This window comes from Lycium barbarum, chromosome 8 (genome assembly GCF_019175385.1).
Source record: "Lycium barbarum isolate Lr01 chromosome 8, ASM1917538v2, whole genome shotgun sequence".
NCBI classification, from domain to species: domain Eukaryota; kingdom Viridiplantae; phylum Streptophyta; class Magnoliopsida; order Solanales; family Solanaceae; genus Lycium; species Lycium barbarum.
The window spans coordinates 111,591,457-111,616,008 of record NC_083344.1 but is presented as its reverse complement, the minus strand read 5'-3'; the positions used below and the strand labels follow the sequence as shown (position 1 = coordinate 111,616,008).

The 24,552-nt window shown below is 39.1% G+C and overlaps 2 protein-coding genes and 1 non-coding gene across 6 annotated transcripts; 2 read left to right on the top strand and 1 right to left on the bottom strand.

Moving 5' to 3' along the window:
- The first annotated feature begins 592 nt into the window (after positions 1 to 592).
- Positions 593 to 666, top strand: TRNAI-AAU (transfer RNA isoleucine (anticodon AAU)). Its single transcript has one exon. It is a non-coding gene; the product is annotated as a tRNA-Ile (tRNA).
- A 5,886-nt stretch (positions 667 to 6,552) lies between these two features.
- On the top strand, positions 6,553 to 11,543 carry LOC132606721 (serine/threonine-protein kinase AtPK2/AtPK19-like). The gene is made up of 7 exons (XM_060320337.1): positions 6,553 to 6,783; positions 8,361 to 9,224; positions 9,386 to 9,468; positions 9,547 to 9,667; positions 9,783 to 9,956; positions 10,273 to 10,377; positions 10,897 to 11,543. Exons 2-7 carry the CDS (start codon positions 8,586 to 8,588, stop codon positions 11,197 to 11,199), a joined length of 1,425 nt encoding a protein of 474 aa, XP_060176320.1. The 5' UTR covers positions 6,553 to 6,783; positions 8,361 to 8,585; the 3' UTR covers positions 11,200 to 11,543.
- A 1,405-nt stretch (positions 11,544 to 12,948) lies between these two features.
- Positions 12,949 to 24,245, bottom strand: LOC132606720 (mannan endo-1,4-beta-mannosidase 6). 4 transcript variants are annotated; one of them, XM_060320335.1, is made up of 6 exons: positions 24,029 to 24,245; positions 14,862 to 15,129; positions 14,239 to 14,433; positions 13,997 to 14,119; positions 13,676 to 13,887; positions 12,949 to 13,593 (listed from the first exon to the last, which is right to left on the bottom strand). In XM_060320335.1, exons 1-6 carry the CDS (start codon positions 24,139 to 24,141, stop codon positions 13,161 to 13,163), a joined length of 1,344 nt encoding a protein of 447 aa, XP_060176318.1. In that variant the 5' UTR covers positions 24,142 to 24,245; the 3' UTR covers positions 12,949 to 13,160. The 4 variants fall into 4 exon arrangements, with proteins under 4 accessions (XP_060176318.1, XP_060176319.1, XP_060176316.1 ...); XM_060320336.1 differs by lacking the exon at positions 24,029 to 24,245 and adding an exon at positions 15,894 to 16,014; XM_060320333.1 differs by lacking the exon at positions 24,029 to 24,245 and adding an exon at positions 15,213 to 15,393.
- Between the last annotated feature and the right edge of the window lie 307 nt (positions 24,246 to 24,552).

The following is a 24,552-nucleotide window of genomic DNA, read 5'->3' as shown; positions in this document are numbered from 1 at the left end:
ATTTTAAGGTGTGAATGGGAAATGAAAAAAGATAATCTTTTGGAGTGCACCCAAAAGACACTTTTTGGATTGTAACTCTCCATCTCATCCTTTGATTGTCTATAAATTCGGAGGAATAACCTTATTTTTTGCATTGAATTTTTGGACTCTTGCATACTTTCTTACAAACAGAAAATTGAGTCTTTGTGTGATTTGTTGCTGAATTAACGTTTGTTGGGGTTTGAAGTACCGCTACGCCATCAGCAGGCATGTTCGTTTTACCCTGGGAGAAAGTAATCCATAACCTCGAGTATAGTGGGGGAATTAAATTCCTTAAGGACACGCTAAATTCTGTGATTTCGAATATTTTCAATTTATGCATTTTACTATTTTCCAGATTAATTCAAGTTTCTGAATTTACTGATTTTGAACACATATATACTAACAGATTACATGGATCAAAAGAAGGGAAGACTAGCCAAGGATTTATAGGAAAGAAAATCAATAGACAGAACATCCGTCTCTGTAAAGTCAGAAGATTGTGTGACTGAACTGCTCTCGATTTCCTCGAATAGAACGTTTAAATAGAACATAACAGCGAACAAAGCAACAAGGCCCATTAGCTCAGTTGGTTAGAGCGTCGTGCTAATAACGCGAAGGTCGCAGGTTCGAGACCTGCATGGGCCATTTGAAATATAGTTTTTGCTACCTGGCCATTTGAGTCATTTGACCAATAACATTCTATATATAATCTCCAATTCCATCTTTTAATACCTTCAAAATCTGTATGGTTTCTCATTACTACATCTCTGTCTTCATTATCGTGTGTCACTATCCTAGATTCCACTATTAGCTTATAAGTTTATAATATATAGTCTTTTATCTATTTTTAGTGTTTAATCTTATACTTTTTTTTCTTCTCATACATGGCAATTCGTACTTGGAAACATGTAGCTTAGCAACTCAGCAGGCGCTAGGATGTGTTACTCGATGACCAAAACTCAGCTGATCAAGCTTCTATCAGTGAATAAGAAACATAAGTTTTCGTTAATATTTTTTAATCGTAACCACACCTAACTTATTCATGATCAAGAGATCACAAATTTTCAGTTATTTTATTGTGTAGGACCAAAATCATTTTTTTCGAAATTGTCCTATCATCTTGGTTTCTGTTCGGTCTCGGTATGGTTCGATTAATTTTGATATTTTTTTAAACATCATATAAGAGTCACAAATAGAGATTAGAACACATACCATGCATACTTCAGTAATACTTTTAAAAATCTAAATAGTTTTATTGTTTAAAAAATGATGAATCGAGGGAACATGTGAAAGAATATAGACCCATTCCACTATTTACAGTAGTATAAAAAAAAGTTAAGCAAAAATAAAAATCTAGATCATGAGTGGAAATAAATTAATCAAGAAGGAACTCAAGAACTGAGTCTATTAAAAGTAAGTATCCAATAAGAGAATTTAAATCACACAAGATGAAATATATCTAACTTTGTAAGTTTTACTCAAGATCGTTGGAATACCTTGTAGCTTACGAGTTACTACTCAAGATGTTAGCTTGAACTAATTTAGTTTCAATAGGAGTAACATAAGTAATAGGTTTTAGAGTGAAGACACTGGTGCTAATTACATGTTAGCTTGTAGTCGTTTCCATCACCCCAATCCAAAAAAAAAAGTTTTAAGGTTTCGTTATTTTAAAACTCAATTACATATATAAATTTATTCTTCGATATTGTTAAGGTTTATTTTATAAAAATTTAAACCAATTTAATTATTTGATAGAGTTACAGATTTACATATAAATCTATGATTTTGTTTGAAGAACCCAATAATCAGTTTGGTACGGAACAATTCGATCGATTAAATCAGTTTTTTTTAAAACATTGACACCCCTAATTCCGAGCTTCACTAGATAAAATGAAACGAAGAAAATAAATAAAGGAAATTGAAGAAGCACACACACATATCGAGTCCGCAACTTAAATGACCCAAAAAGTGGTCGAAGGTACCAAAATAACCCATTAAAAAAAGTTACCAAACTAACCTTTGCGCACTAATTTAGTTCGCAATAGGACCAAACTGTAAATTTGCAATTAAGTCCTATTGCGCACTAAATTAGTGCGCAATAGTTCTTTAATAAAAGTCCCCACCATCTTCCCCACCCTGACGGTCCCCCACCATTTAAAAAAAAAAAAACGACGATCAACCAAAAAACAGTGGTCCCCACCTTTTAAAAACATCATTTCCGTGTTATTTTTTAACCTGAAAGTCAATATTCTTGGTATATTCAAGACAAGTTTCAAAGCTTTGATTGCGGAATAAAGCGGCGTAGAACTCGATTTCAAAAACTAAAAACAACCTTCAATCTAGGTATTTCACTATGAATTTTCTATTAAATTGTTAAATATATTATTATCCTAAGCATGATTATTGTGTAATAGTTGCGCATTTCGAAAAAAATACTACGCACTTTTTTTTCGCGCAAATGGGGCAGCCCACTGCCCCTTTAAAAAAAAATATATTAATTAATTGTTAATTGTTTGTTAGCTAATTGTTTATTTTTTGATTATTTATTTAGTATTGTTAATTGTCGGATTAGCTAATTATTTATTTGTTAATAGTTTGATTAGTTAATTGTTTATTTGTTAATTATTTATTAAATATTTGTTAATATTTTCATTACTTAATTGTTTATTTGTTAATTATTTGTTAACTATTTATTAGTTATTTGCTAGCTAATTGTTAATTATATGATAATGAATTGTTAATCTTTATATTTTTATTCGTGAAATATTTGTTAATTTAGGTTTGAACATCCTTAGTTAAACCTTAATATCCTTAATATTATATTTGTTAGTTAATTGTATTTAATCCTCAGTTTAGGTTTGAATATCCTTAGTTTAAGATTTAAAATAGCATTAATATAATATTAGTTAGTATAATAATTAATTAACAATTATTAATTCACAAATTTAGATAGTTAATATAATTTCCCATTAAAGTATTAGTTAGTTAGTATAATTGAACATCCTTAGTTTGGGGTTGAACATCCTTAGTTTAGGTTTGAACATCCTTAGTTTAGGATTGAACATCCTTAGTATAATTTTTCGATAAAAGATTACATAATTAATATTACATGTTAATGATTAATTAAAAATGCGTAAAACAGATACGACACCTTCATGGATCCCGCCTCCTTCATCCGGGGCTTTTCGAGCCAGAGGTACTTCATATATAGCAGCAGCATAGGTCCCAGCTAGTATGAGATTCAGATGTAGATGCCAACCGCTTAGTCCGTCCAAAGTTGATGGAACAAGCATGGGATATTTTAGGAGCTCTGCCCCCACATCGTCGCGTCTTAGATGTACTCTATTAGGGCGGTATCTACCGTTGCGTCGCTACTAGTCGCATATAGCATGATAGGGCTGTTGTGACGACTATGATTGAGCGATGGCGACCAGAGACCCATACATTTCATCTCTGCACTGGTGAGGCCACCATCACCCTTCAGGATGTGGAGGTCATTTACGTTCTACAGGTAGATGGACGCGCATTGTATATTGAGGAGCCTCAACAGATGTCGTCGTATCGGCAGGAGTTGACTAGGCTCATTGGTTTCGCGCCTCAGGAGGGTGATATATGGGGACAAATTTGGGTGTCGATGCATTCCCTCTCTACTCACTTGCGCCTCGTAGACATGGAGCATCCGATTACAGAGAACACACCTCAAGTGCATGTTGACCGATATGCTCGTCTGTACCTTCTCATCATATTCGGGGGGCATCCTATTCCCGAACACATCGGGTTCCCATATGAGCTTGAGGTATTTGCCGTTTCTGGAGCATCTGGGCGAGTTGGGATGTTACAGTTGGGGCGCTGCTGTTCTGGCTTACATGTATCGAGGATTCTGTCGAGCGTCTATGGGCTCGAGGACCGATGTCGCTGCATTTTGCCTGCTCCTCCAGGTAATATATTTAAGTATGTGTAATTTTATTCTAAATATAGCTTTTCGAAACGACGACTAATAAAACATTTTTTTAATGACCCTTTCAGATATGGGTGTGGCCTAGGATGAGACCTTTTCAGCCCACAGCTGCTGAACCTCCACTCGACTATATGGTTGAGGCGGTGCCCTACGCGCGGAGATGGACGGGAGGCGTATCCGAGATGTGGATACACACCACAGTATTCTCCCGTTCAGGGATCAGCTAAATCGTATGACGGCGGACACGATAATTTTTTTTATTTAACATTAGTATGTTATTTTTTTTTTACCGTTTTAGTCTTTTATTGTTAACTAATTCAATTCTTTTTACAGGCTTTTATATGAACGTCGTATGATCAGATTTTGGATCAGCTGCTGGCGTTTTGTAGGCCTGGTAAGCCCATGTGGAGGTCGCAATATTCGTTGATACATATAGACATCGTTGAGGATCACGCGCCCGACCGTGTCTTACGACAGTTCGGCCATGTACAGAATATACCTGAGCAGGTTACTTAGGAGCACGACCATTATTCGCGGGACGAGTGTGCGGCTGTCACTGATGCATGACAGGCCTTTATACAGCTCTAGGTCCACCGTTGGGATCAGAGGGTGGGGACGCTAGCGGTGGTCGGACATGCGACTCCGGTTCAGAGGTACATGGAGTGGTACACACGGATCACTCGCAACTTGATTGGCAACCCCGCGAGGCCTCGTGCAAATGGCCGAGGATATGCAGCACTCGCAGGATAGTGTGAGGCGTTGGTAAGTTTTATTAGTCTTAAACTTAATTAATCGTCTTATGTATTGCGTTACAAATTTATTCAATCATTAATATTTGCAAACAAATGCAGCTACGGACCTTACAAATGATGCGCTAGGAGAGCTTGGACCATATGGATGCCCCCGAGACAGCGGGATATGCAGCGCAGATGGTTCAGCTAGCCGAGGGTGGTATGTTATAGGCACAGGAGCTCGAACGTCTCGACAAACGTGTTTTAGATGTCCCGCATCAGGCAGCGGGTGGTCGTGGTCATACTGGAGGTGGTGGTGGCAGAAGGGCGGGTGACAGAGGGGCTAGTGGCCGAGAGGGTAGGGGCAGAGGGGCTGGTGGCCGAGGTGGTAGGGCTAAAGGGGCTGGTCACAGAGGGGGTGGGGCCAAGGGGTAGTGGTCTAGTAGATGAGCTTGATGAGCATGCGCCAGTTCCAGCTCCAGCCCAGCAGCTTCCATCGACTTCAGACATTCCGTCGACACCTGTATATACGCCGAATTTATTTTCAGATCACATGTTCTGGCCATCGCCTACACAGCCGCTAGTTCGTCATCCACAGGGTGAGCGACCAGCTCGTGATCTACGGGGTGGCACGAAGCTGGACTTTGATTACTTATTCGAGGACTTAGACATGTCTCCGGCTCCGTGGCTCGCTTAGGAGACCGCTGAGGAGCCCTCTCACCAGCCATCTCAGGAGCCCGTCGACACACAGGTTTGATTTTTTACAATAAAATAATGTATTAAATTAATTGTTTATATGTTATTTCATGTTTAGTTTGGCATAAATCTAAACTAAATTTTTTATATGTTATTTCAGGTTCATTCTTCTGCGCCTGTGGACCCGTCTCCTGCTCCGGCACCATCTACATCTCTGACTTCGGGGCCCGCTCAGGGGACCGCTGAGGAGCCAGCTCATGAGTCCTCTAAGAAGCCCTCTCGCCAGCCATCTCAAGAGCCTGTCGACACACATGTTTGATTTTTTACAATAAAATAATGTATTAATTAATTGTTTATATGTTATTCCATGTTTAGTTTAGCATAAATCTAAACTAAGTTGTTTATATGTTATTTCAGGTTCATTCTTCTGCGCCTGTGGACCCGTCTCCTGTTGAGAATGATTCATCTCCTGAAGCTCACATTTTGGCCACCGTCATCTCTCATAGAAAGATATTTTGAACAAGCCCCCAAGGAAGGGAACGTAGGATGATCATGCCATAGAGCATGTACGAATTAAGAGGAAGAAGGGAGATGGAGATGATGGTGAGGGTGGTGGGATTCACCTTAGGCCTAACGTTATTCTAAAGGCTCCCACATGTGGGACCTAGGGGATGGAGATTGTGTATTTGTAAATAAAATGTACAATTTATGTTAATGTTATATTTATTTATTTTTTGTATTATTTCTTAATGATAATTAGTTATCTTAGTTTTTATTGTCATTTAATAATAACTTGTGTGATGTCTAAAATTAATCAAAATCCTATAAAATAAAACACTTAAACCTAAAGATAACAAGTTTTCAAACAAACAAACCTTATTTCGGGGCACTTTAATCTTTGATCAAAGTACGAAAAAAAACGTGAATTTCAAAACTTTTAACCAATAAACAAAGGTCTGGGGATTTATTAAAGACCTATTGCGCACTAATTTATTACGCAATAGAATTCAACTACAGGTCTGTTAGTTTTTGAGCCATTTAAGTTGGGGACTCCAGATATATGACACATTCCACGGACTCCAATTGGAATTTTGTAACCTCAAAGAATATGCTGTGGTACTACTACTACCATGGAATATGCATGATAAATTTTGGGTCCACTTGTAAACCATTAGAATCACTCCACGTGTCAATTATCAAGAGCAAAATAGAGGTCTTTGATTGGCGTGTTACCAGATCCATAATACATCTCCTACCCACCCCACCACCAGTGCGTATTTACAGGGAAACGCGAAATATAATGCATTTTAGACGGATCCCGTCATAAGCTAACCCTCATTTCTCCTCTTCAAAAAACTCTCCCTCACTTCTCTCAAGGTACGTTCCCTTATCCTGATTTCTTTCTTAGGTTTGCAATTTTGTTTATATAAATCGTTGTTTTCTAGTTACCTATTGTAATTTTGTTTTTATGAATCGTTGTTTTTTCAGTTAGTAGTCCTCATTTTTGGAGGAAAATAGAGATAATTAATTGAACGCATTTTCGTGATTTCTTCTTTGGTTTATATTTTTTGTTTTTACAGAAATTGTATTTTGTTAACAATTGTAATTTTTGGAGGAAAAGAGAGATTTTTTTTTTGAAGCATTATTCATAAATTCTCGTATTCATATGTACAGTTTACGGAATTCGTTTTTTTTTTTTTTTGTGTTTGGCTCAGATCTGGATCTTTTCACCTTTTTTGCCCTCATAAAAATAAAATAATTCACCAAGTTCTCGTTCATTTTTTATGTTCTTTAGACCAGTGTGTGTGTGTGTGTTTTTTTTTTTGCATATTCTGGTATAATTTCGTTGATTTATAGGCATGGTATCTGAATTTTGTATGAAATTTTATAGTTTTGTTACCTTAATAATAATAAAAATTTGCTTTATATATATTTTTGGTACAATGTAGTCTTCAAATAGTTGGAACTGGTGTTCAGTTAAGTGAATTTCATTGGATCTGAATGAGACCAAAAAAGGGAATGCTGAAGAAAGGCCAACCTAAAGTTCTTAAACGAAAGGAAAGTAATTTAATAGTAACAATTTGTTATTGACTTAATATGCTTATTGAGGACATTTTCCTAATATGCATAACAGTTATGTTGAGTTTCTTTATTGTCAATTAGGACTTGCCTTTTAGGACTAGAGAAACTGTTAATGATAAGTGGTAGGTGGTTTTTTTTTTTTGGTTAAATCTTGGGTTTTTAAGTGTATGAATAAGCTAGATGTTGCTTAATCACGCGGGAGATTTGAGAGAGATAGAGAGTAATTTTGTATAATAATGCTAGAGATTGAGAAGTATACTGGATGGTGCAGCTTATTTTCGTCTGTTGATTATTTTTTTTTGTGTGGTTAGAGAAGTAAACTGGATAGTGCAGCATATGGCCAAATTTACTCTGCATTATGTTACTCTCTTTGTGTGTGTATCAGTGTATGTGTGTGTGTTGGGGGGATAAATCTGTCAAGTAAGTTGTTCTTCTTCATTTTCTTGAATGATGAGATGAATATTCGTTTTAAGTGTTTTTTTGCGTTTATAATTGAACAAGTTTGAACTTAATGGCTGATATTACTACTATTCCTAATACATGGACCAACAATTTGGAATACTGGTACACTGGTATTCGACTATTTATTTGTTTTGAACTGATCAATTCTTCTAGAGTACTAAATCCTTTTTGAGTTATTTGTGTAAAGTACTTGGTAATAATTTGAATGTCTGTATACTGCATTGAATGCTATAGTAGTTTGCATCCTTTAGGGGGTTTCTCTTAATTTCTATTTTCTAAGTAAAGTTACCAGTTTGCCCCCCCAAAAAAAAAAAAGATTCTATTTTCTAAAGTATTAACAGGACTTCATTCGACTTTACTACATTTTCCTAACTTGCTCCTCACTCTCTCTGTTTTGACATGTATGACAGATTTGAATCAGCATCTTCATGAATACTAGAACTACTGTGGTATCTGCAGTTTCCTGTAAATCGGGAAACAAGAACGGCTTCTTCTGCTGGGTTTTGTTGTGCTTGCTTTCTAAGTTCTTTAAGACTGCTACGCTAAACCTGCACTCCTTTGAAGCATTTGGAAAGGCTTGCCTACCATAGTATTAATATTTGGCCATCTACATCTGTCAAAGAGCTGCTCGAAACATGGTTTCTTCTCAGCTCTTTGCTCCGCCAAAAACAAACTTGCAAAAATCCTTCCACCGGCCGTTGCTTTTACCACTGACTGCCCCCGGTGTAGTTCCTTCAGAGCAGGTTGAACTTGATTTCGCTGATGTGTTTGGCCCTCCTCCTTGTCTGGCCTCAAATGAAACAAGTAATGGAATGTCTGAGAGTGTGTTTCCAGCAGATATGAGTGAGCTTGTCTATGATGATCCGGAGATTGTACACAGTAGGTCACATTCTTTGGTTGGTCCTTCTTCATATAAAAGTCAAGTACTGAAACTTGGGAGGCTCACCATTCATGAAGCAGAAGATTCGCTGGAACTGGTAGAGAACGTTATCGAACAGACAATTAAGGAAGACCAGGAGCTTTCCGTCAATGACTCAGCAAAAAGTGGAACTGTCTGCCTTGAAGATTTTGAAGTCATGAAAGTTGTTGGCCAAGGTGCATTTGGGAAAGTATTTCAGGTTAAAAAGAAGGGTACATCAGATATTTATGCAATGAAGGTGATGAGAAAGGATAAGATTATGGAGAAGAACCATGCTGAATATATGAAAGCGGAAAGAGATATCTTGACAAAGATAGATCACCCATTTGTTGTCCAGCTTAGGTACTCATTCCAGGTGATTTCCTAGACTCTCATTCAATAGGTCTTCAATCATTGAGCAACCACATAAGGATAGTAATATCTTGCAATCTTTAGAACTGTATGATTGTAATTCAATCTTTCAACTTTGGAGCTCTTTCTGATAATCAGATACTTTTTCATGGTTTTAACCTGCAGACAAAGTATAGGCTTTACCTTGTGCTCGACTTCATTAATGGTGGCCATCTCTTCTTTCAGCTCTATAAACAAGGCCTTTTCAGGTAGATTCTCCCTTCTTGCTATCTGTTACTTTGTGAAGCTGAAACTATGAATTGATTAATTCCTGCTTTGCTTCTCAGAGAGGATCTGGGACGAATTTATGCAGCTGAAATTGTATCTGCAGTGTGTCACCTTCATGCAAATGGAATAATGCACAGGGATCTCAAACCGGAAAACATTCTAGTGGATGTGGATGGCCATGTATATTCACCTCTCCCTCCCTCTGTTTTTGTGTGTGCAAGCACCCCTCTGTATTCTTCTTCTTTGCATGTAAAGGTTATGTATTTAATTTCTTCAATTCCCTTACTTGTTGTAGGCCATGCTGACTGATTTTGGACTTGCCAAGCAATTCAATGAGGATACAAGATCGAACTCCATGTGTGGAACAGTAGAGTACATGTCACCAGAGATTGTTCAAGGGAAGGGCCATGATAAGGCTGCTGATTGGTGGAGTGTAGGAATTTTGTTGTTTGAGATGCTTACGGGGAAGGTCAGCATCTATATTCATGTCTCTGCACATATAGCCGGAGAGCAAGTTCCTTTTGTCACAAGTCTTAGCCATTACCTAATTATTTTTGTTATGAGAAAAAGCCTGCACCGACTATGTTCTTAGACTTGCTTTAAGAGCCACCTGCTGTTCCGACAAGCTTTTACTCTGGTTTGAACAGAAACAAGTGGACTCTTCTATGAATATTAAGATGAAACTCTTCAGTTGTATGTTCATTTTCCTGGAAGGAAAAGGCCGCATCCTTCAGAAACCTCAACTGTACATTCCCTGCTAATGCTTTGTTTTTCTGCGTTTGCAGCCTCCTTTCACTGGAAATAGGCAAAAGATTCAGCAGAAGATAGTTAAGGACAAACTCAAGCTGCCAGCTTTTTTGTCCAGTGAAGCACATTCCCTTCTGAAAGGGGTAATTTTCCTCATCTCCTCGTATTCTCTCTGCAACTCTTGTTGAATTGTATTTCACTTGTGCAGTTGCAGTAAAAACCAGTTAAAATTATCCTTTTCGTCCTCACACCCTTGTTGTAACTAAAGAGGGTACTCCTTCTGTTCCGTTTTATGACACAATTTTCTAATTAAAGAATGACAGATTTCTATATTTAGAAACAATTTACACCCTTAATGAAAAGTGTTTATACACGCTAATGCTATGACACGTTTAAGACCATTTGTTTCAAAAGTCTTAAACTGAAACAAATGTTACGACATATTTAAAACCACAAGTTTCAAAAGTATTCATTTCTTTCTCAAAACTTCACATAGAGTAAAACTATGCAACTTAAATTAAGACAGAGGGAGTATCTTAACTTGTTTACAGTTCTATAACAATTTTTCATGACTGCCTGGGTAGAGCTATGCTGCTATTCATGTGTTCTCAGATTAGTTCTTTGTTCTTTACCATAAGATTAATCAATATTCCCTATTCTAGCTGCTGCAAAAGGAACCAACTAAAAGGCTTGGCAGTGGGTTGAAGGGAAGTGATGAAATCAAGGACCATAAATGGTTCAAGCCAATCAATTGGAAGAAGTTGGAGGCAAGAGAGATGCGGCCAAGTTTCTGTCCTGAAGTTGCTGGAACACACTGCATTGCAAATTTTGACAAGTGCTGGACAGATATGTCATTGGTTGATTCTCCAATTTCGAGTCCAAAGGATATTACGGACCCTTTTCAGGGTTACACTTACGTGAGGCCCGCGTCTTCCTTTCTCCAGAGGAGCAGTCCCTTGTGCTAGGATGGTTTGATGATATAGCACTTCATGTTGTTTCATTTTCTTCTCTAGGATGTAGTAGCCAGATGAGGTCATTCGTTGGGAGAATGAAAAACCTATCCTTCTACGCCATTATTTAAGTTGTTTCATTTTCTGTTACTGATTCAGAGACTTCTTATCTAGACCTTTCATCAGACCCATGATACTATAAAGGATTGCTAAGCTTGTTGTAAATTATAATGGGATTCGTGGTTGATTGTTGCACTTTGAAAAAAAAAAAAAGGAATGATTTTGTTTTTTGTTTCGCCTTGATAATATGTATTTGAGCTTTGGGATATGATTAAAGAAAATTATTACTTTGACAATAATTGTAGACTTATTTCTACTTTTTTCTTTATTTCTTACAAATTCTTAATTTTGGCTGGTTCATCTCATAAGTTAAATTAGTTTAATCATTTCCTGGATATGTTGTGTCTTTCAGTTGTTTACCTTCTATTACTATTATTGTTGTCATCTCATATTTACTCTGTCTGATATGTATGTGTTGTTCGACTATCATGGTGTAACAAAAGCAACATGTTTCATAAGAAAGTTATGAAATCCTAGCTTGAACTTTATTCCTTCATTTAAAATTTTGTAAGATGGATAAAAAACTACGGAAAAAGGCCAAATATACCCTCTCGTTATACTTCGAGTTCAAATATACGCCTACCGTTATACTTTAGGCATAAATATATCCCTCCATCGTTAAAGTTGATCAAGATGGAGATCAATCTCACGTGGCATTAATATTTTAATAAAATAAATACCATGTGACATGCCACCTCACTAACCAAACCTTATTTTACCCCGACCCCCCCTCCTTTTATATCATCTTTCACCATTAGCACCTCGCCCACCTCCACCACCATTAGCAGCTTTTGAAGGATTCTTCTAACAATGGTTACATTTCCAGAATTTTTCAGTCCCATTGAAACTTTGCACTGTTGGGATTCGGATTAGGTTGATATTATACGGATGATGAAAGAGAGAGAGAAATGGGTCAAAACCTGTTAGAAGTCAAAGGGGAAGAACTGGACTGGTAGGTTGATAGGTTAGTTGCTAATTTGAATTTGTAACTTTGCACGCAACGAATAAGGTCTTTTCATTTTTTTTTTCAAACATATAAACAGATAGTAATTTTTGTTTTCCAGAAAGAAAAAACCAATATTGCTCCATTATTAACTCCACGTGATTCAAGTGGAGATGAAAATGCTTACTGCTTAATCATCTTTGGTCAATAGATTAAGAACTTGGCCAGAGCACATAAAGGTTTTGATTTTAAATAAGATGATGGGATGGTGAAAGATGATATGGTAGGTTGGATTTGGTTAGTGAGGTTGCATGCCATACTTCTTTAAAATATTAATGTCATGTCACGTGAGATTGGGCTTCACCTTGGTCAACTTTAACGGTGAAGGGATATATTTGTGCCAAAATATAACGGTAGGAATATATTTGGACCCAAAGTATAACAAGGGGTATAATTGGCCCTTTTCTGATAGTAACGGGGTATATTTGACCCTTTTCCGAAAAAGCTATTAGTTGGAAACATGTCTCTCTGAGTAATTCTTCCGAAAAAGTTGTTAATGGAAGAATAATGAGATTAAGGCAGATGTATCAGCTCATAATGCTACTGTATATTGTAAGATAAATTCTAGTTTGTGACAATTTTCTCATCTCTGAGTTGTGTCTTATACAGACCTCCTACCCAGTAAGTAGAACAGTGGCGTATATCAGCAACAAAAGGCAGCTTGTATTAACTTTAAGAACATACTTTACATATAGATATTAACTTTTCTTTATTGGCGTTCTGCAATCCTTGTGCACATACTCTGGCTTACCGTTGTTTCTTGTATGACAAACTTTGATTTATGTTACACATAAGATACATATATGGAGTCTTTCAAGGGTCGCGCAAACATTGGCATACCTTCTTAAACATGTTAAAGCTCTTCATGAAGTTGGAAGTCATCTAGGACATGTTTCTTTTTGCAACCCCAGTGGCATTTCCATGAGCAGCGGGAATTGAAGGTATTTAGCCTCTTAGAGTGAAGAGATACGATGTTTGAGGTTGAAAGCGACTTGGAAAGTACTATTGCATATCCGTCATCCATGTAATCTGTTCCTTCTGGAAAGACTTGCCATAAAAGACTTCCACCTCCAGCTCCTCCCTTTTTAGTAGAATTCAAGATTGTGTTGTAAACTGTACCAATTAGTTTGTCCCTGAAGGTTGAATTGTACCCCGGGTCTTTTGCAGAAACACCAAACTCTGAAAATACGACTGGCATGTTCAGATAGTTCTCTGCGTCATCAATGTGTGATTGCATCCATGACTTGGTGAATTCAATATGAGCATCAGAGATTGATGGTGAAATCCTGAGGCAGCACAAAATGTTCTGATCAGTAGCTGCAAATTAGAGGTATGGCAATATATATTGCAATATTTCAGTGTGTTTACCAAGAGTCTGGATATATGTGAGCTGAAGCAAAATCAACTCCAAGAACCTGATGATGTCTAATGAAGTCAGTTCCGACTTGTTGAGCATAGGAGTTTGGGTTGACCTGAGCCCTATTAGGAGTCGAGGGACCATAGAAACCTTCTAGTCCGATCTGCAGCAAATGCTTCGGATCTATGCTCTTCACATAAACTGCCATTTCTTCTATCCAAGCCTATAAAATATCAACAGAATGACATTTAAGTGCAAGTGCAAACCTAGTTATTTGCTTTGACAATAGGCATTCCACTCAGTTTTAGCTTAGTAGTTATAGTGTGACAAACCTGCAGTTTATCCCCAGAAGGATCTGACACACAGCGCGGCTCATTCATCAGTTCCCAACCGAAAATAGTAGGGTCATCCTTGTATGTCATGTTGGTAAAGGTATTGACTCTATTCAGCACAGTCTGTAGAAAATAAATTAAAAGCAAAGTCATGCTGCATTGTGGAGTTCACTAAAAGGAACTACAGAAGAGGATAATTATAATGTGTTGCTGTGATATTATTATGGAAATGAATAATGCACCTTTACATGAGCCTTGTAGTAGCTTTTGAGTGTGGGATGAGAGAAGAAGTCATCATCAGAAGTCAAATTCAGCCCAGCAGCTTTACCCCATTTTACATACTGGGGTTTGCCACCATATGCTTCCCAGTTGTTGACTAGTGACAGCATCAGCCTAATCTTGAATTTCTTGGCTTCACTCACCACAAAATCTAGAGCCTGAATGACAATAACATCGATACTTGTTAGCTTTCCTGTTTAATCTGAAAAAAAGGGCAGTCCAGTGCACAAAGCATCTCGTATTAGCAGGGTCCGGGGAAGGGCAATGCAAAATGCATATCAGTCAAGCCTCTCTATAACCTCTCTATAATGGCATCGTTTGTCTGGCTGCTATATTGAGATGGCGTTATGGAGAACATACAATATAACATAGTATGAAATTCGGTTCAAATAAAACTAGACTATTATAGTGAATTGTCGTTACAGAGAGGTCTGACTGCAGTCTTAATTTACAACAACAACAACTACTATGTCTTAATTCAAACAAGTTGAAGTCGGCTATATGAATCTCCACTGACCCTATAGCTTTAGGCCTTTTAAGGTTAGCATATGTATATACAGGAAAATTTAGGCGATAAGATAAGTACCTTGAAAACAACTTCGTCATAAACAGCAGGAGTTTTCTGAAGAGCACGCCATTGGCCATCGTTGAAGGCCCACGTCCGGCATACTGATAGACCGACAGCAGATGCCTGCTGGAACACCTCAGTAACTTTTCCCCTCGTAGACTGATCAGCAGCAAACACCATCAACCAGTAAGTGTTGAATCCATTCACATAGAAAGGCTGGCCATTCACCACAAATTGGTTCCCTCTCTTCTGCACCATCGTCCAATCACCATCTTCCATCTCTCCTCTACATTGAAAAATGCAAATCAAGATTAGAGAAACAAACAATTCTTGCAACATAACAAGAAAATGAGAAATTTTCTTGAATACCCATATTCTGTACTAGAATATGCTAACCGATTCTCAGCTTCATCGAACTGAACACAATTTGCATACTTTATAAGTACTAAAAGTAGAAAACTAGTAGCCACAAAAAGGAACTTAGAGCTAAAATTCTGCTCCTGGTTGACCATATTGGGAAGTGAATGGACAAGTTGGGTTAACTTGAACAACATAGTGTATATATAAAGATGTACAACAGGACGTGTTCGAGGTTTTTCTGCGCAAGCAACAAGCTTATGATAATGGACAGAAGTGTTCTTGAGGAAATGATTAAAGCTACCTTGAAAGCAAAGATTCATTGTCCCTTCTTGTCTCTGCAACTAGTGACGGTATATGCATATTTCCTTTCTTTTCTAAAACAATTAAGATAATTATGGATATGCATTTCTCCTTGGGAGAAAATTGATCAGATAAATAACCTGGATCATAAGGAATAAACCAAAATATTAACTTGTGATAGATGGCTTTCAAATTTGGCTCAAATGTCTTTATCACATAGAAAACTTTGTGAAAAAATAAAATCAGACCCCTCCTTAATGATAACATGCTAACAGTCAGATGAAGAGTGGTCCTTGGCTTCAAAGCAATAGAGAAAGAACAGTAGTATAGAAGTCTACAAACAAAAAATCAAAAATTTTGCACAACTTATTGAGATTTAGACTATATTACCAGTTCCTTTAGAGATTATCAGACCAAGATATAATAAATCAAGTAAGAAGGGGCAAGGTTTTATTAAAACATAAAACGCAAAAAACTACTGCTACCTCTATTTCAATTTATGTGTTTAATTTTTCTTTTTAATCTGTTTCAATAAGAATTCCATTTTATATATTTAGTAAAAAAAAATCAGCCCATTGTACAAAGCATCCTGTATTAGCAGGGTCCGAAAGAGCCATAGTCTTGTGATGTAGACACTCTAACTTTTAAATTTCAAAATCCCACATAGTATGTTTAAGACTATAAGATTCAAAAAGCGTATTGATACATTATACACATCTTTAATTTAAGATCACAAAATTTAAAAGCCTTACTTACTTTACTTTCTTAGACTTTATATCCAATCAAAATAAAAAACATAAAATGGAATAAAGGGAGTATATGACTTGACCGAAATGACCACCGCGCACAAGATTCAAAACTTAAAACTTCTTACTTTTTTGTAGTATCTTGTTTCCTTTATCAGCACTCTTTCATTTGCCACGTACTCCCCCTCCGTCTTAAAAAAATTATCCTTTTTTTTTAATCTGTCCCAAAAAAATTATTTCTTTTTTATATTTAGAAATAATTTAATTTTATGAGATGATTTATAGCCACACAAATATCTTATGCTTATTTTAGATCACACATTTCAAAAATCTTTCTTTATTTTTTAAATTTTATCCTAAGTCAAAATAGAATAATCTTTTTGAGACGGGAAAGTATATAGTAAGAAGTTAAAGTGAAAAGTAAGAATCACTAAAGAAAGCACCAAAGTGGAAATCTACTTCAACAGAAAGCCCTATGTGATGACCTTCCAAGTCATCTTGCTACATAAGCACATATTTTAGACATGTGGATGCTTACATGGCAAAGATGTTAACATTTATGGGAAGATTCTAGAGCCATGGAGAGTTTTCTTGGAGAGTCTCTAGATCCTTATAAAATATTTAGGAAGATTTTCTTGAAAAACCTTAGAATATTCTAGACATGTAGAGAATTCTAGAGAGGGGGCATACTTGTAAATATAGAGGGACTTGTGTAGCAATTATTATTTATCCATTAGTCCCTAGGTGAGTAGTATAAATAGAGAGGCATACATTTGTAAAATCCATCAAGCAAAACAATTCAAGTTCTCTCTAATAAAAAGCTTCCTTCTAGCAAGTTTCTCTTGTCTTTCTCAATTACTATTCCCTTAGCGATCTTGAGTGTAGTAATCTATGCTGACTTGGCATAGCAAGATTGTGAGCAAGTTGTGCAAGAACGTGAGCGAGTTGTCAAGTGCCGCACGTGCGCTTAGTTGAAGACTAAGGACGTGACAACGTGGTATCAGAGCGAAGGTTACGACTGAGGGAATGGCAAACGACGTAGAAATCAACGCTGCTAAAACCCAAGCCAACATCATCCAGGATGCTGCTGGCAAGAAGGGCCATGACAAAAAGAGGAATGACACCAACAAGAGCCAGGAGGTGCTGCCAGAAGTTGCGCCAAATGAAGGGCTTACATCCCAAGAACCATCTACCACTGAGGCGAGCGAGGATGACGTGGAGGTCCTGTCCGAGGACATCTCGCTCGGTAAAGAGTGGGTTATGAAGGTTAATGTGGGGATGGATGCCATCGACATATTTGGCCAACGTTTAGGCAAGGTGGAGGGCACTCTTAGCGTTCTTGAGGGGCATACTCTTGAAGAGATTGAAAGCATCCGAAATGACTTGGAAGGGCACATGCAGGCTGAGATTGAGGTAAAGCAAACCATCACTGCCTTAGAGTGCAGACTCATGGAGGCGTTGAGTACTATAGATGCCATGAAGGCAAAGATAGTGGCACTCGAAGAGCAGGTCAACGTTGGTGTGACCGAGGCAGCCAACAATGTTGTCGCGACGAGGGAGGCTAAGATCGAGGCTCCCAAACCACCAGTGTTCAAAGGGGTTCGTGATGCACAAGAGGTGGAGAACTTTCTTTAGCACTTGGAGAATTATTTCAGGCATGGAAAAGTGAGGGACGATGAGGCCAAGATCAACACCGCTGTGTTGTACCTAACAGAGACGGCCATGTTATGGTGGAGAAGAAAGGTCGCCGATGCTGACAGAGGTCTATGCACAATCAACACGTGGGATCAGTTCAAGCATGAGTTCAAGCGACAGTTCTTCCCAAATAATGTCTTGTATGAGGCAAGACGTAAACTTAGAGAGTTGAAGCAGACAGGGAGCATTCGCGACTATGTCAAGGAGTTCACCACCCTTATGCTTCAAATTCCCAACCTCACTAGTGATGACTTGTTATTTCACTTTATGGACGGGTTACAGAACTGGGCTAAGCAAGAGTTGCAACGCCGACAAGTCAGTGATATAGACCAAGCCATAGTGGAGGCCGAGTCTTTGATGGATTTCAAGCATGACAAACGCGACAAAGGCAAAGGTCATGAGTCAAGGGGTGGCAATACCACAGGTGGGGGAGACCGTGGTAAGAATAAGGAGTCTCAACAATACTACTCCAGGACTCAAAATGCCAACAAGTTCGATGGCAAAAAGTCAAATGGTCGTCAGGGTTATGCTGAGAAGAAGGCGCAGGTCGAGAAAAAGGGATGCTACATATGTGGAGGACCACACGGCTTCAGAAATTACCCCGACTTGAAGAGCCTCAATGCGGTTCGTGATCGAAAGGAGCAGACACAAGGAGAGAGTTCAGACACCGCACAGTTAGGTATGATAGACATATGTGGCGCTGTCAAGGAGCAACCCATCCAACCCGACGAGAATAGAAATCAATACGTGGATCTCACTATAAACAACAAGCTCGCTCGGGCATTGGTGGACACTGGAGCAACTCACAATTTTGTGACCGAGGCTGCAGCGAAGAGACTAGAGTTGAAGCTCGCTCCAATTAACGCCCTCGTTAAGATTGTGAATGCTAAGCCAGAAAATGCTCGTGGTGTAGCTAATGGCGTTGGTGTCAAATTGGACGATTGGAAAGGTACGACAAATTTTACCGCCACTACTATGGATATCTTTGACATTGTTCTGGGACAAGAGTTCTTTAGGCATTTCCACGCGATGATCGACCCCTACCTCAAACGTCTCTTGGTCTTGGAGCGAGAAGGAGCTTGCATGGTGCCTACAGTGACTATACCGCATGCAAAGGGACAAACACAACTTTCAGCTATGCAGCTAATCAAAGGTCTCAAGAAAGGAGAGCCAACATTCATGGCAACCATTGCAAGTTTGGAAGGATACAAGGGTCCCCAGAACACACTGCCTCCTTGCATAGAGAAGTTGCTCGAGGAGAACAAAGACGTCATGCCCGATGAGCTACCTAAGCACCTGCCTCCTAGACGTGAGGTGGATCATAAGATTGAGTTGGAGCCAGGGGCTAAGCCACCCGCATTTGCCCCTTATCGCATGGCACCGCCTGAGTTGGAGGAGCTTAGGAAACAACTAAAGGAGTTACTAGATGCCGGCCACATTCGCCCATCGAAGGCACCCTTTGGTGCACCGGTGTTGTTTCAAAAGAAGAAGGATGGATCGTTGCACCTGTGTATAGACTATCGGGCACTTAATAAGGTCACAGTGAAGAACAAGTACCCGATCCCGCTCATTGCCGACTTATTTGATAGACTTGGACAAGCCAAGTACTTTACCAAGGTGGATCTTCGCAAAGGTTACTACCAGGTTCGGATTGCAGAAGGGGACGAACTAAAGACAACCTGTGTGACAAGGTACAGAGCCTTCGAGTGGTTGGTGATGCCCTTCGGGTTAACCAACGCACCCGCTACATTTTGCACTCTCATGAATGAGATCTTTCATCCCTACCTGGATCAGTTCGTGGTAGTATACTTGGATGATATAGTCATCTATAGCAACACCTTGGGAGAGCACGTGGAACACCTACGAAAGGTTTTCCAAGTTTTGCGAGAGAACGAGCTATACATCAAGAGGGAAAAGTGCGAGTTTGCACAATCAAAGGTGCACTTCTTGGGCCACGTCATTAGCAATGGCGAGCTACGCATGGATGATGCTAAGGTACGAGCTATCCAAGAGTGGGAGGCACCTACAAAGGTAACCGAGTTGAGATCCTTCCTTGGCCTTGCTAATTACTATCGGCGTTTTATCAATGGCTATTCAGGTAAGGCAGCACCCTTGACCGAGTTGTTAAAGAAGAACAAATCATGGGGGTGGACGGAGCACTGCCAAAAGGCGTTTGAAGACCTTAAGGAAGCCGTGACAGAGGAGCCAGTACTAGCGCTGCCCGACTTTAGCAAAATGTTCGAAGTGCATACAGATGCTTCTAAATTTGCCATTGGGGGTGTCCTGATGCAAGATAGGCATCCCATAGCGTTCGAGAGCTGCAAGTTGAACGATACGGAGCGGCGTTACACGGTGCAAGAGAAGGAGATGACTGCCATTGTGCATTGTCTTCGCATATGGAGACATTATTTGTTGGGGTCGAAGTTCGTGGTCAAGACTGATAATGTGGCCACTAGCTACTTCCAAACACAGAAGAAGCTCACACCAAAACAGGCTAGGTGGCAAGATTTCTTGGCTGAGTTCGACTATGTGTTGGAGTATAAGCCGGGCAAGGGTAACGTTGTAGCCGATGCCTTGAGTAGAAAGGCCGAGCTTGCTGCAATTACTTCAGCAAGTTGGGATATACGGGAGGCTATAAAGGAAGGCATGCAACATGATCCTACAGCTAAGAAGCTTATGGAGTTAGCCACCCAGGGGAAGACGAGGCGCTTTTGGGTAGAAGACGGTATATTGCTCACCACAGGTCGGAGAGTCTACGTGCCGAAGTTTGGAGATATTAGGCGGCGTATTATGAAGGAGAGCCACGACACCTTATGGGCTGGTCACCCAGGTCAACGCCGCACTAGAGCCTTAGTTGAGTCGGTCTATTATTGGCCGCGCATGCGTGAGGACATAGAGTGTTATATGCAGACTTGTCTTGTGTGCCAACAAGACAAGGTTGAGCAAAGGCAGCCCGGAGGACTTTTGGAGCCACTACCAATAGCGGAGCGTCCATGGGAGAGCATGACTATGGACTTTATCACCTGTCTACCGAAGTCCGGCGGTTATGGAACTATCCTGGTGGTCGTGGATAGATTTTCGAAGTATGCCACTTTCATGCCCGCTTCACCAGAATGTACAGCTAAGGAAGCCGCCAAACTATTCTTCAAGAATGTGGTGAAATATTGGGGCTTACCAAGGCATATCATCAGTGATCGAGACCCCCTCTTCACTGGGAACTTTTGGAGGGATTTGTTCGACATACTTGGAACGGAGCTACACTTTTCCACTAGTTTCCACCCGCAAACGGATGGACAAACAGAACGGGTCAATGCCTTATTGGAGTGCTATTTGAGGCACTATGTGAGTGCACACCAGAAGGATTGGGCAAGGATCTTAGACCTAGCCCAGTTCTCCTATAACCTGCAACGGAGTGAGTCCACAGGACGAACACCATTTGAGCTAGCCACAGGCCAACAACCACAAACTCCACATTCACTACCGGCAGCGTTCGAGGGGAAGAGTTTGGGGGCTTACCATATGGCCAAGGGGTTCGAGGAGCAGCTTGACACTGCTAAGTCCTACTTGGATAAGGCAGCAAAGAAGATGAAGAAGTTTGCTGACCGCAAGCGTCGTCCCACAGATTATAAGGTTGGGGACATGGTTTTGGTGAAGTTTAATCCGAGGCAGTTTAAGACACTACGGGACGTGCACCAGAACTTGGTACGGAAGTATGAGGGGCCGTTTAGGATCATGGCCAAGGTGGGTAAGATCTCATATAAGTTAGAGTTACCGCCTCATCTTAAGATTCACCCCGTCTTCCACGCTAGCGTGCTTAAGCCATACCATGAAGACAAGGATGATCCCAGCCGAGGTCAGTCGAGTCGGGCGCCGATTATCATCACCGTCTCTCATGATCGGGAAATTGAGGCTATCATTGATTACCAGGCTAGGCGAAAACAAGGGCAGAAAGCCACCGCCATGTTCCTCGTCCATTGGAAGGGGCAACTACCGGAAGAGGCCACATGAGAGCGTTATGAAGACTTGTGGCAATTTAAAGACAAGATTCAAGAGTTTATGTTGCAGCAATGCGCCGCGGTCGTCGCAACATCAGGTGGGGGAGAATGTGATGACCATCCAAGTCATCTTGCTACATAAGCACATATTTTAGACATGTGGATGCTTACATGGCAAAGATGTTAACATTTATGGGAAGATTCTAGAGCCATGGAGAGTTTTCTTGGAGAGTCTCTAGATCCTTATAAAATATTTAGGAAGACTTTCTTGAAAAACCTTAGAATATTCTAGACATGTAGAGAATTCTAGAGAGGGGGCATACTTGTAAATATAGAGGGACTTGTGTAGCAATTATTATTTATCCATTAGTCCCTAGGTGAGTAGTATAAATAGAGAGGCATACATTTGTAAAATCCATCAAGCAAAACAATTTAAGTTCTCTCTAATAAAAAGCTTCCTTCTAGCAAGTTTCTCTTGTCTTTCTCAATTACTATTCCCTTAGCGATCTTGAGTGTAGTAATCTAGGCTGACTTGGCATAGCAAGATTGTGAGCAAGTTGTGCAAGAACGTGAGCGAGTTGTCAAGTGCCGCACGTGCGCTTAGTTGAAGACTAAGGACGTGACACCTCGCTATAATTTCATTGGAATTTGAAATCATCAAACACAGAATAGAGAATAATTCGAGAAGTAGTTAGAATTTTGAGTTTATAGGTTCTAGAATATTTTAAAAAAGAAAGTTAGTGATTTTTGCCAAAATATTTATACATATTAAGTGAATCTTTTAACACAAATATAGAATTTACCCTAAATTTACTGGGTTTTGCCGAACCTGTAATCAAAATGCTAGCTACAACAACTTGTATTCTCATTATGATACTAGATTACTAGAAACGGAAAAGGGCCAAATATACCCCTGAACTATTGAAAAAGGGCTAAATATACCCCTCGTTATACTTTGAGGCCAAATATACCCTTACCGTTATACTTTGGGCACAAATATACCCTTCATTTTAACGGAAGACACGTGTCATCATATTATTGGCCTATTTTAACTATTTTCATATTAATTAAAAATTGAGACAAGCTCCATCAATGACGCCGCCGTAGCCACCTTCTGCTGCCGCCGCCATTGCCGGCGCTAGTAAAAAACATATTCACCACCACCACGCCACCCTCCTCCCCCGCCAACTTCCGCCACCGCAAGAAAAAACACTCAATTTTGTTCAAGAAGTAAAAAAAGACCGATCCTTCTAGTGCTGTTCAGTTATGGTAAGGGACCTTACTAGAACGAACTAAATGGAATATGACAAAAACAAAGAGCACTGTAAAGAGCAATTGAGAATTCTACCAAACATTCCTTGTGGAATATAACCCCCACAGGTAAGGTTGGATAAAGTTATCCAGAAACTAACTGTAAAAAAAAACCCGTGACGGGAATTCCTATATAATAATTTGAGCTGCTTATAAAACATAGAATAAGAAACTTCCAATTGTGCATTCCATTTGCCAATCAATGCATTCCTTCTTGAACAAAATTGAGTTTTTTTTCTTGAGGCGGCGGAAGGTGGCGGCAGAGGAGGGTGGCGTGGTGGTGGTGAATATGTTTTTGACTAGCGCCGGCAATGGCAGCTGCGGCAGAAGGTGGCTACGGCGGCGTCATTGATGGAGCTTGTCTCAATTTTTAATTAATATGAAAATAGTTAAAATAGGCCAATAATACGATGACACGTGTCCTCCGTTAAAATGAAGGGTATATTTGTGCCCAAAGTATAACGGTAAGGGTATATTTGGCCCCAAAGTATAACGAGGGGTATATTTAGCCCTTTTTCAATAATTCAGGAGTATATTTGGCCCTTTTCCGTACTAGAAATCTAGGAAAGTTTATTGTTGTGTTTTATAAACCATCAAGTTACCTAAATAATTACTACACATAATCGTCAATGGAAGTAAGATTAATAGTCTCAAAAATCAACACAGATTATCAGCTACAACACATTAAAATATACTAGTAATATAATTTTTTATGAGAATTGGTCCATATAAGTTACTAAATCTTAAAAAGAAACCAAATGAAAATGAATTTATGTACCTTAAAATTTTACAAAAGAGCACATGTAGTACTTTCTTGCAGAGAAGCAAAAGCCCATCCCACCACCAACAGTTTGTTACTAGTTTTGAATGTCCACTCCGATCCCCACTCATTGTGTATTCTTAAAAGTAGTAAAAATCTCAACTGTCTCAAAATCTTTTGACTATCAACAATTGAATAAGAAGAAATGTAGAACCTTTTAACTCTTCATGTTTCTTCCTATAGAGTACGAGAAACAAAGTGTGCCGACATGCTGCTACTTCCTTATTTGAATTCTTTTTCTCCTCTTAATAGAAACCAACTCACTCTTATTTTTGTCTTTTCTTGGAGTATTTAATTCTCGCAAAATAGTTTTTTTCCTTTTTGGGTTTTATCTTATGAGTGCTGATGATTTCAATTGTATCAAAGTAATTATACACTTGTTACTTGCACGAATCTTATCGAATCATACATAGATTCGCCTAGTAAATCTCGGATAATTATAGTAAGTGATGTTTTGCGAGTGTAAAATGAAGATGAAAGTT